The sequence below is a fragment of the Delphinapterus leucas genome, chromosome 8 (genome assembly GCF_059928025.1).
Source record: "Delphinapterus leucas isolate spDelLeu-1000000601 "Yukka" chromosome 8, BTC_Dleu_Yukka2, whole genome shotgun sequence".
NCBI classification, from domain to species: Eukaryota; Metazoa; Chordata; class Mammalia; order Artiodactyla; family Monodontidae; genus Delphinapterus; species Delphinapterus leucas.
In genome coordinates, this window is record NC_143136.1 from 60,933,886 (window position 1) to 60,949,053 (window position 15,168).

Here is a 15,168-nt window from a genome sequence, read left to right on the forward strand (position 1 = left end):
CTCGTGCAAATGGGGGGAAAAAGCTACTGTGTCTGTTTGGCCAGATATGGGTTTTAAATGCTAATAATAGAAGTATCTATTTCAAAATCTTAACACAGCCAAATTATAGCTTTTTTCATTCGCCGTATGCTTTTCCAAAATTTTTCACATGTTTTCTTCTTCCCCACAGCAATCTCACAGTTTAGGCAGGCCTGTCTGGCTCCAGATTGCCGAGTCTGCTTACAGATTCACTCTGGGCTCAGTTGCTGGAGGTGAGTGACATGTCTATGTGCTGTTTCAAGCTTGCGTTCATGTAATATTATCTCACTAGACCGGGACAGATCAGCAAAGGTTCAGTTCATTGTTCCCAAGGGTCACGACTGCAGGGCTTTCTGAAGTATTCTTTATTTTAACCTACGATCAGAGGACTTGTCATAGCACAGCCATGGCCCCTCTGGCTCCAGTCTGTCTTCAAGACAAAACCTCTGTAATCATGTGAAAGTCTTGGATGCGTGCTGCACTCCCCTTAATTATACTGGTTAAAGCCAGTACGAAGAAATGGAGAATAAGACTGTGTTTCTGGTGTTAGGAGTGAGGGCAGGTAAGAGATCAAGATTTGGGGTACAAATTCCAGAACCTTATGAAATAAAACAACCTTTCACAGTGATTCGCTTTTGCTTTTCTGCTTGTTTCCCCCCCCCCACCTCATCTTTTACTGGCTGAAGAATATCTAGACTTGAAGGTTATTTGTTAAAATGAACCTCTCTTCCCTGCTCCTGGGCAAAATTTGAGAGGCTTTTTTTGCTTAAATCTCTCCACAGAAAATGTATAAAATCTGAAGTTGCTTTATTGAGAAGAACCTAGTAGTGTGATTAAAATACTTATGATTTTTCAAAAGAAGCCTAAACTGATGAAACTATTATTTTTTCTTTTCAATCTGTTTTAGAAGTTGCAAAGCATGTTTTGGTTTTCAACAGTTGAAAAATATAATACTCTAATTCATGTTATAAATTTTTCAGTCCCTGAGAAATTCTAAAGCCTGGGCTTTTTATTTTTATAAACCGAATGCTGTGAGTAGGGGGAGGGTCATGTTGAGATTTGGTTCCAATATTATAGTTGTAACTAAGGTTAATTTACCAAAATGCTGTAGTAAACTAAATTTTAAAATTGCAGCCACCTATGTGTAGATATATAGTTATTTTAAGAGGTAACTTGTATAATATGTAGGCATTTAATGGAAAATATAAAGAAATATGTTATATATGAGTTTAATGTTGTTAAAGGAAATTGAGTGTTGATTATGTAATGTTGGTGATGACTTGAAAATCCATTACAGTTGTTCTCTGAAGCAGCTGTATTTATGGATCCCAGTGGTTGCTAGCCTGTGATCCTTCAGCTGTGTATGGAAGAAGGGAAAATTACGTAAAATCTCTTTTGCGAGGATATATACTGTGTTCTGTTTTCTAGTCCTTTGATTTAGAGATTTGCTGTCCTTACAGATTCTCCGTTTAATTGTGCTCTCTTTTAAGCCTAACAATTGTTTTCGTTTGTAGCTGTGGGAGCCACTGCGGTGTACCCTATAGACCTGGTGAAGACCCGCATGCAGAATCAGCGTGGCACCGGCTCTGTTGTCGGGGAGCTGATGTACAAAAACAGCTTTGACTGTTTTAAGAAAGTCTTGCGTTATGAGGGCTTCTTTGGACTCTACCGGGGTGAGCAAGCAGATCTCAGCTGCTGAAGTTAGTGAGTTTATCTCACCAGCAGCAGGTTTCAGACTCACTGATTGTGAAAATCAGTGCATAGCCTTTTCAGTCAGACTAGGGCTGTTTCTCTCTTTTTATTTCCTCCTTGCTCATTTCCCTTTTTACATTCTTGCTGGTAACTCGCAATATTAGTCTGCAGACAAGGTCTTTATTTCTTCTTCCTGCAATCTAAAGCCTGTGTTTTCCCCAGCATGGGTCTATGGTGGTCACCATGCTCTTACAAACTAAGGCACATGTCTGCAGGTGGAATTCGAGGATGAGAGCTAAGAAATAGAGAGCTTCTTTTCTCAAAGAATTAGAGAGGAAAAATATATCTCTCCTCTGTGAAATAGAAACCAGGCTGCCACTTGAAGGTGAGTTTACACTCTGTTTGTTTCACCTGAAAGAAATATTGCACATTTTTGTCTCTTCTAGGGAGACCAGTGAGTCATCTGAAGGTTAAAAAAAAAAAAAAAAAGAAAGAAAGAAAGAAAAGAAAACCTTTTTGCTCCAAGTCTTATTCTTGCTGCTTTTCTCCCTGTAGTTCAGAGGCACTGAGTGGAAGCAGAGAGATTTTCTTTTGCAGGGAATGTTACCACCAACTCTAAGCTGAGCACACTGCTATCCGCATCAGAGGCAGCAACCCCATGCAGAATTCTCCCCACCCCCATCGGCTTTGTAGGAACTTGTTCTCTTAGGAGAGGGAGACTTTCATGTACATGTTTTCACATTAGAATTTAGGGTTTCCTTTGGGAGGGAGATTAATTTTTTAATCCCTTTGGGCGCCACTTGGAATTCTTTGAAAAACTTTCTACATGCTCAATTCCAGGGCATTTATGTAATTTACTGTACTTGTTTGTTCACACACACAGTCCCATTAATCCTGAGCTCATTCTGAGCTCTGCTGAACTGTTTGGCTTAGAACCTCTTCCTCGGAAAGAAAAACTGGGCCTGAGCAAAGCTTTATGCTCATGACCAGGAGGAAAAACACTTCTGATTGGCATTATGTGCAGATACTCAAGTGAAAATGTAGTTCTAATATACTTAATACTTGAAGGAGAGGGTCATGAGGATGTTCATTTTTGGCATTGTATAGAACAAGAGAAGAGAGTTGTTCTGGAATCAAACTAGGCTCAATACCCTGCTCCTGAGAAAGAATGTGATGAATTTTATTCAGATATGCAGAACTCTAGCCCATCTGAAATCTAGCTGTATGACATTTACTCCATGGGAAGAGGTGTGCATTGTTAGAATGCAGATCTGTGCATGTGAGTGCTTGCTTTAGACTATATTAAACACTGCATATCTAGATTTTATTTAATAGGGAATCTGAGGATTAAGTGGCGCTATGGTGGCTTGCTTCTTTGACATCTCCAGTCTTTCTTTGTTGAGTAAGAATCTTTCTTCCTCCTTGGTATACTTTAAAAGAGAAGGAACCTAGACATACACCTCACAGTTTAGCCTCCTCAATGGATGGATGCTTACAGAAGATTTCATTTGGGAGAGATGTCATGTTAATTAAATGGGTCCAATATAGCAAGTTGGGGGTGGAGGGTGTGGAGGGATCATTAGCTTGATTCAGAATGTGAGTTGATAAAATCAGTCCTTTAAGTGAGAGATTGTAGGAGTCCTGTATCTGAACACTGTGATTGTTGAGATTGTCATATATTGCTTAGGAGTGGTCCATTATTTTGTCAGATGATTGACAAAATTGTTGACAGACTAGCCTAAATTTCTTTATAGGCAACAATGATAAAATGACATAAATCAATACTTTATTAAAATTCCGTGAGCCTTATTGAGACAAGTAGTAAAACAAACACACATGCTGACACGGCTGTATGGGAGTCAGCTTAAAAGTAATAGGGCCTGATAATCATGAGAGTTAGAAAGTTAAGACTGCCATCTGCTGATTTATTCTTTTAAATCAGTTTGCTACCCATTAAAGGTGTGTGCAGATTTGTGTTTGTCACTGATAATTCAGTTTGACTGACAGTAGGCTGTATGTACGATTACTTGCTGGCTCTCAACTTGCAGAAAATCACTCAGCAGTATCCTCAAAGTAGGCTTAAGATCAGCAGCAAGCATGCAAACACATACATAACTTCCCCTTGGCTGGGTGATTTAAAGGATATAGTATGTTTATTGTTAGCATCTCTAAAAGATGTATGCAAAAAATGTATTTTAGCAATTTCGATAATCTGTGTGCTTTAGAAAGTTGAGCCCTATGAATAGCTACAGATGTTGAGTTGTTTATATATTTTTTCTTTTGCAGCCAGCCTGGAAAATTTAACTTTCTAAGAATAATGATTTCCTTTGTTTTAGGAGAAATCTTTTGAAATGTCTTAAGTTTGACATATATTAGCAAATAGGCTAACAATGGGCTGTTTTTGCTTGTAGAAGATACCCATTAAATGTTACTTAAAACTGCATTTTTCTTTGCAGTTTTGGCTTTCTTTTAAATAAATGAGTACTGAATTCTGGGTTTCTGTAAAGAGAAAACGATGGGAGTTGGTTTTCTGTATTAGCCAAGCCACTGTATGCTATTACGCAGGTAGCATCATTTGTGGCAAAATCTGGGTCTACTTAACAGGACGCTTTGCAGAGCTTTTCCAAGCATACAACATCGACTTCTCTAAAGCATCTGTGTATGTTAGTATGTTGTTGGTTGTAAAGGGAGGTAATCTGGTTTCACTGCTATTGGCAGTGTTCTGGGAGTAGACAAGATCCATGGGTTCCATTCTTTCCTCTTACTTTTTGGGAGGTGTTAGATAATCAGGCTTTAAAGGAGGCATGCTTAAGAAAAGGATTTATAGCCTCAAGAAGTATAACATTGTTTTGACATGAATAATTATTATATACATATGCATAGTTTTTAGGATAAGCCACTTTTCCCATTTTAATAAAAACCCTAAAATGTTTGACGGGTAAATAATACGGGGGAAACCACCTTGTTGGGCTTGTGTATTCACGTCTAGTACATCTATACCGCTAATGATTCTCTCTGTTTACCTAGGTCTGATACCACAACTTATAGGGGTTGCTCCAGAAAAGGCCATTAAACTGACTGTAAGTTTCTTTCTCATTGAACTTAGGTCATTTGTTTAGATTATCATTAAGCCAAAAGTGAAAACTGATGCTGGTAAGACTAGCACACTATCAAGGCACTTGTAAAATTTTAAACTTATTTGTAGTCATTTGCTAATTTTAAATTTTATATGAGACAAATATTTTGCTGATTTGGGAAAACCAGTAATGTACCACTAAAGGTAATGATTGGGAATTCTGGTTAACTGATGTTGTCTTTCTAATTAGGTCAATGATTTTGTCCGGGACAAATTTACCAGGAGAGATGGCTCCATTCCACTTTTAGCAGAAGTCCTTGCTGGAGGTTGTGTAAGTATTAATACTGATGATTTCTCATGGCAAATATGTTCCTTAGGATTTTTGCACACTGGATATACTATCTGAGTGACATGCCCCTGAACTCAAGGGACTCTAAGCAGGTTTTCTCAGTGATAATAAGGAATGATTTTTAAAATTTCATTGCATAATCTCACTGGTTTTGAGGCAGAAAAGAGGTGGTAGTTTTGTAGAGGTAGTATTCTTAGAAGCTCCTAAAACATTACCTTTTACACTTTTTAGAGTTCTAATTCTGTTTCTTTTTAAATACCACAGAAAACAGAGTAGTGGGTAGGGTTACCCTATATTTACATTGACTGGAACTTTAAATTAAGTGTGAGGTGACTGATTAATTGGACCCTTGTATTTTAGGTATAGGATTGAGTAAGCCATTGTGGTATAATTATAATTTTCCTCCTTTTAGGGACCAGAGCAAACAACCATAACTATGTTGAAGCTATTGACAAGTCTGAACTCAGAGATTCTGTCTTTAAAGTGTGAGCATGACATTGGATTTAGACCAATTCTCAAATCTAAGTTTTCAGCTCAACTCATCTTATTTGTGGCGTCCCTTTCACATTTGGTAGTACATGATTTTTTTTAAGATTTATTTAGTCCATTTTGTCCCTGAAACCCTTAATGACTTCCAGTTGACTTGGCTGACAGTCTTGGCTAAACCCTCCTCAGTTGCTTGTGGAACCTGAGGCGATGAGGTCAGTGACCTTTGCAGCTTTTAATTCAGAGAAGATTCCCTGAGGGTCAGAGAGAGAGGGTGCTCTGGATTCTCCTTCATGATATTTGTCAGCCTGGCACATACCTGGGTCCTCATCTTTCTGCAACCAAAGTTCTTATGGAAGAGGTAGCTTGGCGCACTCCCTTTGTGTGAGTGTGCGTGTGCGCGTGCGTGTGTACTTATGTGCATTTGCCGCTATACCTGCACACATGCCCAAGTGCATTCTCAGGGAGAAAACTCATGTCTTTGGCTAACTTTTTTCATGGAGGACAAATAATAGACATAGACTAAGACCTTTGCTTAGTTCTTACTGTTGTTTCTCCTCTTTACCCCAATTAGATGCTGTAAGTGTTTCTCTTCTAATGAAAGAACCATTGTGTATCATAAATATTCTTTTTCTCAGTCGTTTTAGTTTTAATTTGGTTAAGAAATTTCCTAACTCAGCTTTGCTGCAACACTGTGTACGTTTGTCAGAAATCTTCCAAGTCATGCTCTCTGTGTTCCATGTAACTAATTATTTGTTTCCATTTGTAATATCCGGAGGTTTTTGCCCATGAACCTGACTTGTTCCCTTGTCTGACATGTGTCCTAAGTGGTTAAATTATAATCAGGTATTTGGTTCCTTTGTTCTTCCTAGGTATTGACCCTGTTTCTAGGTTTGAACTTTGGGAATTTCTCTTGAAGTCTGGGGTGCCTCGAGGTTGTGCTGACAGTCTGAATCTCTTCCTTAAGAGATTTATTTCTGGACGCTTTGACTCATTTCTGGACGCTTTGATGGATTGTCTAGCTGGAAATTGACAGCGTGAAAAATAGTCAGGTTGGGCTATAGGAGGATGATTAGGTTGTATGCACTTCTTCACCACAAACACTTTCTGCTTCCCTCTTTCCTCTACATCTCTTCATTTCGGGGAGGAAAGAAAATGTATAATTATTGAGTTTCTACTGACGAATTCGATCACACTACAGTATAAATGACTGTTAAAGCACAATCTGCTACTTCTCCCAAAAGTCTACATATTTCAACAGAGAATAACCTTAAACAAAAAGGATGAGTCTCTGCTGATAGAATATCAGGCACTGTGGAATATAGGAATACTCTTTTTGCTGAATGAAACATGGTAAGCAGCCACCAGATAAACACTAGGAAGAGTGGCTGCCCGTGAGGCTGATCAGGAGAACCCAACCCTCAGGATCCTGGGTACGGGTGGTGATGGAATGTGGAGTGTCCTGTGGGTGTTTGGCTGAATGCTGTCAGTGCCACCGGGTGAGAGGAGTACAGCTGTTCTTCCAGACATCACTCAATTTTAAAGATGTATTGGGTTGGCCAAAAAGTCCCTTCGGTTTTTAAGTAAAAATAAAAGACACGTTTTTCATTTTCACCAAGAACTTTATTGAACAACGAATTCACCCTTTTGTTCCACTACCTTCTGCCATTTTTCAGGCAACTTCATGGTTCCGTCTTCCCAAAACTTTTATCTTTTTGAGCAAAGAACTGTTCCAGGTGCCTTTTACAGTCTTACAGAGAATTGAAATTTTTTCCATTAAGAGAATTTTATAAAGACCTAAATAAATGGAAATCTGAAGGTGCAATGTCTGGTGAATACGGCAGATGAATCAGAACTTCCCAGCCAAGCTGTACCAGTTTTTGCCTGGTCATCAAAGAAACATATGGTCTTGCGTTATCCTGTTGGAAGATTATGCCTTTTCTGTTGACTAATTCTAGATGCTTTTTGTCGAGTGCTGCTTTCAGTTGGTCTAATTGGGAGCAGTATTTGTTGGAATTAATCGTTTGGTTTTCCAGAAAGAGCTCATAATAGAGGACTCCCTTCCAATCCCACCATATACACAACATCACCTTCTTTGGATGAAGACTGGCCTTTGGTGTGACTGGTGGGTTCATTTCGCTTGCCCCACCATCTCTTGCATTCCACATTATTGTATAGTATCCACTTTTCATCACCCATCACAATTTGTGTTAAAAACGAACGTTTTCATTATGTTTAAGTAGAGAACTGCATGCGGAAATACGGTCAAGAAGGTGTTTTCGGGGTTTCCCTGGTGGCGCAGTGGTTGAGAGTCCGCCTGCCGATGCAGGGGACACAGGTTCGTGCCCCGGTCTGGGAAGATCCCACATGCCGCGGAGCGGCTGGGCCCGTGAGCCATGGCCGCTGAGCCTACGCGTCCGGAGCCTGTGCTCCGCAGCGGGAGAGGCCGCAACAGTGAGAGGCCCGCGTACCACAAAAACAAACAAACAAACAAAAAAAAAAAGAAGGTGTTTTCGCTTAACTTACGTGGAACCCAAACATCAAAGCGATTAACATAAACAAGCTGGTGCAAATGATTTTCAGCGCTTGATTTGGTTATTTTTAGTATGTCGGCTATCTCCTGCATGGTATAATGTTGATTGTTCTCAGTGTCTCGGTTTGATCTCTGTCCACTTCAACTGCTCTACCCGACCATGGAGCATCGTCCAGAGAGAAATCTCCAGCACGAAACTTTGCAAACCACTTTTGACACGTTCTATCAGTCACAGTACCTTCTCCATACACTGCACAAATCTTTTTTTGCATTTCGGTTACGTTTTTACCTTTCTTGAAATAACAAATAAAGCATAATAGGCCAAAAATGTTGCTTTTTTTCTTCCATCTTCGATATTAAAATGCCTACACAAAAATTCACCAATTTTGACAAGTCTTTTTTTAAATGCATGCTGATATGACAGCTGTCACATACAGTCTAACAAAATTATTTTGAATGAAGTTAAAGGCAACTAAGAGCTACTAGAGCCATCTTACAGAGAAAACTGAACAAACCTTTTTGCCAGCCCAATACCTAATGTGTTGACCTAATGCAGATTAATTCAGAAGAAATGGCTCAAACTGAGCAGTTAGTATTGACTTTATAGCTTTTTTTTCCGTAGCAGAAGAATCAGCTAGGACTAGGGTCTTGAGTTCCCTACATATGGCAGGGAAATTCTACTGCTCTGAAAATGACTGTGCCGTCCTTTAGGAAAAATGATGTACACTAACTAGATCATTGAGGTGACCAAGAAATGAAAATATCCAGTCCTTAAGCATTATGTGTTTTTTTGTTGTTTGTTTTATTTTGTGATCTGTTTTTAAAAGTATGTGATATTAGATATATGCAAAAGAGAACACATTATATAAACAAAAAGTTATAATAAAATGAGCATCCATGAGCCTACCACTCAACTTAACTACAGTATTACTATTATCATTGATGCTGGTTTTTGCTTTTACTGTAGCTCTAATCTGCTAGAATGCTAATGAGCGGTAGGGACTTTTCTTACTGGGCTGAACATTTTATAGGCATTCTGTCATTATTATTCCCAATTGGAGTTGAAGAAACTAAAACCTGAGAGAGATCTAGCACTTAGTGAATGGCAAAGGTGAGAGTCAAACCACTTTTGTCTCCAAATCTCTATTAACTCATATTTGGTATGTTTTCATTCATTCTTTCTTCCATTTATTCATTCTCATCCAACAAGCTGTCAAGGCTGAGAAGGATTATAGAGTTTCTTCCTGTGCAAGGAACTAGACTTAGGAAATGTTTATATCTCATAGAAAAAGGGTAGTTCTGACCATTCTCACCAGATAAAACCTAATCTTATATCTAATCATATTCCACTGTGGTAATTTGAAAGTAGAATTCCTTATCGTGATTTGCTTCACTTCTACATGTCACCAAAGAAAGTACGTGCTTATGATTATAATTCATTGTAATAATAGCTACCGTTTCTTGAGCCTCTTGCACTGGACTGAACACTTTATAGGCATTATCTCATTATTCCCAGCTAGAGTCGAAGAAACTAAAAGCTCAGTGAAATCAAGCACTTAGTAAATGGAAAAACTGAGATTCAAACCATTTCTGTCTCTAATCTATATTCTTTCATACTTGGTTTATGTTTCCATTCGTTCAGTCTTTCATTCATTCTCTCATTCATCGAATGCTTGCTATGTTTCAGGAAAAAATTTTAAAATAACAGCTTTATTGAGATAGAGTTCACATATCATACAATTCCCCACACTTAAAGTGTACAATTCAGCAGTTTTGAGTATATTCACAGAGCTGTGCAACTATCACCATAGTCAATTTTAGAACATTCTCATCCCCAAAAGAAACCTAGTACCCTTTAGCTATTGCCTTCCAATTTTCCCGCCCTCTCCCCATCAAGTCTTAGGCTACTACTCGTAAACTTTCTGTCTTTATAGATTCACCATTTCTGGACATTTCATATAAATGGAATCAAACAATATATGGCCTTTTGTGTCTGGCTTCTTTCACTTAGTGTAACGTTTCAAGGTTTATTCACATTGTAGTATGTATCAGTATTTCAGGCCTTTTTTATTGCTGAATAATATTTCATTATACAGATAATGCCACATTTTTTTAATCCATTCATCAGTTGTTGAACACGTGGGTTGTTTCCACCTTTTGGCTATTATGAATAATGCTGCTATGAACATTCATGTAAGAAGTTTTGTGGACATATGTTTTCATTTCTCTTGTGTATATACCTAGGAGTGGAATTGGTGGGTCATATGGTAACCCTAACTAGTATTTTGAGGAACTGCCAGATTGTTTTCCAAAGTGGCTGCACCATTTTACAATCCTACCAGCAATGTATGGGGGTTCTGATTTCTCCACATTCTTGCCAATACTTATTATTATCTGTCTCTTCGTTATAGCCATCCTAGTGGTATGAAATGGTATCTTACTGTGATCTAATGACTGACAGTGTTGAGCATCTTTTCATGAATGTACTGGCATTTGTTTATCTTTGGAGAATGATCTATTCAGAATATTTGCCCATGTTTTAGCTGGGTTGTTCGTCTTTTATTATTGAATTGTAAGAGCTCTATATGTATTTAGGGTATTCTGTATACACACAAGAGTTCTGTATATATTTAGTGTACCCTACCAGATACGTGATTTGCAAATATTTTTCACTTTCTTGACTGTGTCCTTTGAAGAACTGGACTTTGATTTTAATGAAGTCCAACTTATCTATATTTTCTCTTGTTGCTTGTGCTTTTTGTGTCATATCTAAGAAGTCATTGCCTAATCCAAGATCATGAAGATTTATACCTCTATTTTCTTCTGAGGGTTTTATAGTTTTAGATCTTACATTTAGGTCTTTGATCTTTCACACAAATTTTTAACCTTAATTTTTTCCGGTGTTTTGCTTTGAGCAGAGATATTACCAAATGAAAGTTTTATTTTTCATTGTCAACATTTTGGTATATTTCCTCCTAATGCTTTTATAGGTGTGCTTTTGTGCATGTACAGACATAAACACACACACACACACACGCATGCACACACATTATATATATTTTTTAACATCTTTATTGGAGTACAGTTGCTTTACAATGTTGTGTTAGTTTCTGCTGTATAACAAAGTGAATCAGCTATATGTATACATATATCCCCAAATCCCCTCCCTCTTGCGTCTCCCTCCCACCCTCCCTATCCCACCCCTCTAGGTGGTCACAAAGCACCGAGCTGATCTCCCTGTGCTATGCAGCTGCTTCCCACTAGCTATCTGTTTTACATTGGGCAGTGTATATATGTCAGTGCTACTCTCTCACTTTGTCCCAGTTTACCCTTCCCCCTCCCTGTGTCCTCAAGTCCATTTTCTGCATCTGCGTCTTTATTCCTGTCCTGCCTCTACGTTCTTCAGAACCTTTTTTTTTAGATTCCATATATATGTGTTAGCATACGGTATTTGTTTTTCTCTTTTTGACTTAACTTCACTCTGTACGACAGACTCTAGGTCCATCCACCTCACTACAAGTAACTCAATTTCGTTTCTTTTTATGGCCGAGTAATATTCCATTGTATACGTGTGCCACATCTTCCTTATCCATTCTTCTGTCGATGGACACTTAGGTTGCTTCCATGTCCTGGCTATTGTAAATAGTGCTGTGATGAACATTGTGGTACATGTCTCTTTTTGAATTATGGTTTTCTCAGGGTATATACCCAGTAGTGGGATTGCTGGGTCATATGGTAGTTCTATTTTTAGTTTTCTAAGGAACCTTCCTACTGTTCTCCATAGTGGCTGTATCAATTTACATTCCCACCAACAGTGCAAGAGGGTTCCCTTTTCTCCACACCCTCTCCAGCATTTATTGTTTGTAGATTTTTTGATGATGGCCATTCTGACTGGTGTGAGGTGATACCTCATTGTGGTCTTGATTTGCATTTCTCTAATGATTAGTGATGTTGAGCAACCTTTCACGCGTTTGTTGGCAACCTGTATGTCTTCTTTGGAGGAATGTCTATTTAGGTCTTCTGCCCATTTTTGGATTGGGTTGTTTGTTTTTTTGATATTGAGCTGCGTGAGCTGCTTGTAAATTTTGGAGATTAATCCTTTGTCAGTTGCTTGGTTTGCAAATATTTTCTCCCATTCTGAGGGTTGTCTTTTCGTCTTGTTTATGGTTTCCTTTGCTGTGCAAAAGCTTTTAAGTTTCATTAGGTCCCATTTGTTTGTTTTTGTTTTTATTTCCATTTCTTTAGGAGGTGGGTCAAAAAGGATCTTGCTGTGATGTATGTCATAGAGTGTTCTGCCTATGTTTTCCTCTAAGAGTTTTATAGTGTCTGGCCTTACATTTAGGTCTTTAATCCATTTTGAGTTTATTTTTGTGTATGGTGTTAGGGACTGTTCTAATTTCATTCTTTTACATGGAGCTGTCCAGTTTTCCTGGCACCACTTACTGAAGAGACTGTCTTTTCTCCATTGTATATTCTTTCCTCCTTTATCATAGATAAGGTGACCATATGATGCACATTCTTTTTTAAACCAGATGGAAGTTTTGTTGGCTCTGACTTCCTGATTAGAAATGCAAGCAGCTCTCACTTTCTAAGGGCAGCAGAAAATCACAGTGGAGCTTCTCACTTTGGAAATAGATATAACCTTTGGGAACAGAATTATAAACAGAGTGTGCGTTTTCAAATTTTAAATCTTCATTGGGAACATTAACCAAACTTATTTTATCTATATTAAAATCTTCTCAAAAAAGACTTAATAGTTCAGAATTTATGATTTAGATGTGATATGTTTTTTTTTTGTTGTTGTATCTGTAACTCGAACTTTAGATTAAATTTCTCCACCCTTCTTTAGGTGGGGATGAGATAAGAGTGTATGCATATGGATACAGTTACTCAGTAAATATCTGTTATGGATGCTTATGAGTAATGTATATGTAACAGTAGGTTTCAAATAATTTTTCTCATTGTTCTCACAGGTAAGCCGTTCTTGTCAGGCCATATGTTTTCATTTTTCTCTTAGAAAGTCTCCCTTTATATATGTATAAATGTATACATATATGTTACACATACATATATTACATGTCCATATCAGACATAAATATAATTGAGTGTTTAGGGCTTGCCTAGTGGCGCAGTGGTTAAGAATCCACCTGCCAATACAGGGGACACGGGTTTGAGTCCTGGTCCGGGAAGATCCCACATGCTGTGGAGCAACTAAGCCTGTGCACCACAACTACTGAGCCTGTGCTCTAGAGCCCATGAGCTGCATCTACTGAAGCCCACGTGCTCTAGAGCCCGTGCTCGACAACAAGAGAAGCCACCGCCATGAGAAGCCCGCGCACCGTAACGAAGAGTAGCCCCTGCTCGCTGCAACTAGAGAAAGCCTGCGGGTAGCAACGAAGACCCAACACAGCCAAAAATAATAAATGAAAATAAATAAATTTATTAAATATATATATATATATATAATTGAGTGTTTAATTATGGTATCTGTTGTGTGCAGGAATAATATCAATACTTCGTTGTCAACTTAGAATTTTTCCAATTACCTTAACATGCACTATTACCACCTCCTGTAAAATGGGTAGATGAGAAACAGAGGGTCAGACAGGCTAACTCTCACCCCAAATCACACAGCTAATATATGCTGCAGTTTTCATGTACACCCAAATATTTTGATTTTAAAGAAAAGACCAGCTCCTTTTGTTCTATGATGCTGTCTTAGGGAATCAAATCAAGGCCTTCTCCATGTGTCAAAGTAAATCTAGATGAGACCATTCAACTTTGTAGTGGCTTTTCTTTCTTTTTTTTAAAATATTACATAGATATATATCATAGAAATTTAGCATATATCTGAATATATATACATATATATGTTATTTAGGTATAATTAATGTATTAAAAAAACTTAGCTGTCAGCTTAATGAGTTTTAACAATTGTATACATCCATGAAATCACCACTCAAGAGTGAGATAAAGAACACTTCACTCCAGAAAATTAATTCATGCCTCTTTCCAGTCAGTCATTCCTCCCCTCCCCCAGGCAGCCACCGTTCTGATTTCTGTCAACAGTTTTGTTCCTTCTTGGATTTCATATCAACAACTCGCACGAAATGCATTCTTTTATGGTCGGCCTCTTTTGCTTAACAGAGTGTTTTCAAGAGTCATCCTTGTTATTGTGTGGGTATCAGTATTGGGTTTTTTGTTTGTTTTTGATTTTACTGAGTATTATTCCATGGTATGAATTAACTACAATTTGCTTGTCCATTCTTCTATTGATGGACATTTGGGTTGTTTCCAGTTTTTATCTATTATAAATAAGGTTGTTATAAACATTCTTGTACAAATATTTTTGTCAACATATGTTTTCAGTTTTCTTGGGTGACTAAGAGTAGACTAGGGTAGATGTATGTTCAGTTTAAAAGAAACTGCCTGTTGGTTCTTTGAAGTGGGTGGACCATTTTACAGTCTCATCAGCAGTGTACAAATATTCCAGTTACTCCACATCCTCAACAATGTTTGATATTTTTAGTCTTTGTTTTAGTCATTCTGCTTGGTGTGAAGTGATATCTTGCTGTGGTTTTAATTTGCATTTCCCTGATGACTAAAGATATTGAGCATCCTTTCATGTGTTTATTGGCTTTTTACATCTTTTTCAGTGAAGTATCTGTTCCAGTCTTCTGCCTATTTTTATTAGGTTATTCATATTTTGTTATTGATTTGTAGTTCTTTATAAATCATGGATACAGTCCTTTGTCAGGTGTATGTGTTATGAATATTTTTCCCAGGCTGTGACTTGCCTACTAATTATCTTAATAGTCTCTGTGTTGGTTTTATAAAAGAAAAAGATGATATAGAGTTTTTTAGACACATTAATAAACCTAAGTGGGAAAAAACTTAATGTCTTTCTGAGTCAGCAAAGCAGAAAGTTTAAAAGTCTAAAGGAACTGACCTACATGTATTTTCTAATCATCTGTCTGGTTTTTATGTTGTTAAACTTAGCCAGAGCACTTACCT

General features: G+C 37.8%; 1 protein-coding gene across 2 annotated transcripts in view; it reads left to right on the forward strand.

The window, feature by feature from the left end:
* SLC25A12 (solute carrier family 25 member 12) overlaps positions 1-15,168 on the forward strand; it is a 130,258-nt gene that overhangs the window by 62,676 nt on the left and 52,414 nt on the right. For both annotated transcript variants that reach the window (XM_022570035.3, XM_089916671.1), the window contains 4 exons: positions 170-251; positions 1,533-1,691; positions 4,738-4,790; positions 5,037-5,117. In XM_022570035.3, the coding sequence (XP_022425743.1) occupies positions 170-251; positions 1,533-1,691; positions 4,738-4,790; positions 5,037-5,117 (375 nt within the window). The remainder of the gene's footprint in view (positions 1-169; positions 252-1,532; positions 1,692-4,737; positions 4,791-5,036; positions 5,118-15,168) is intronic.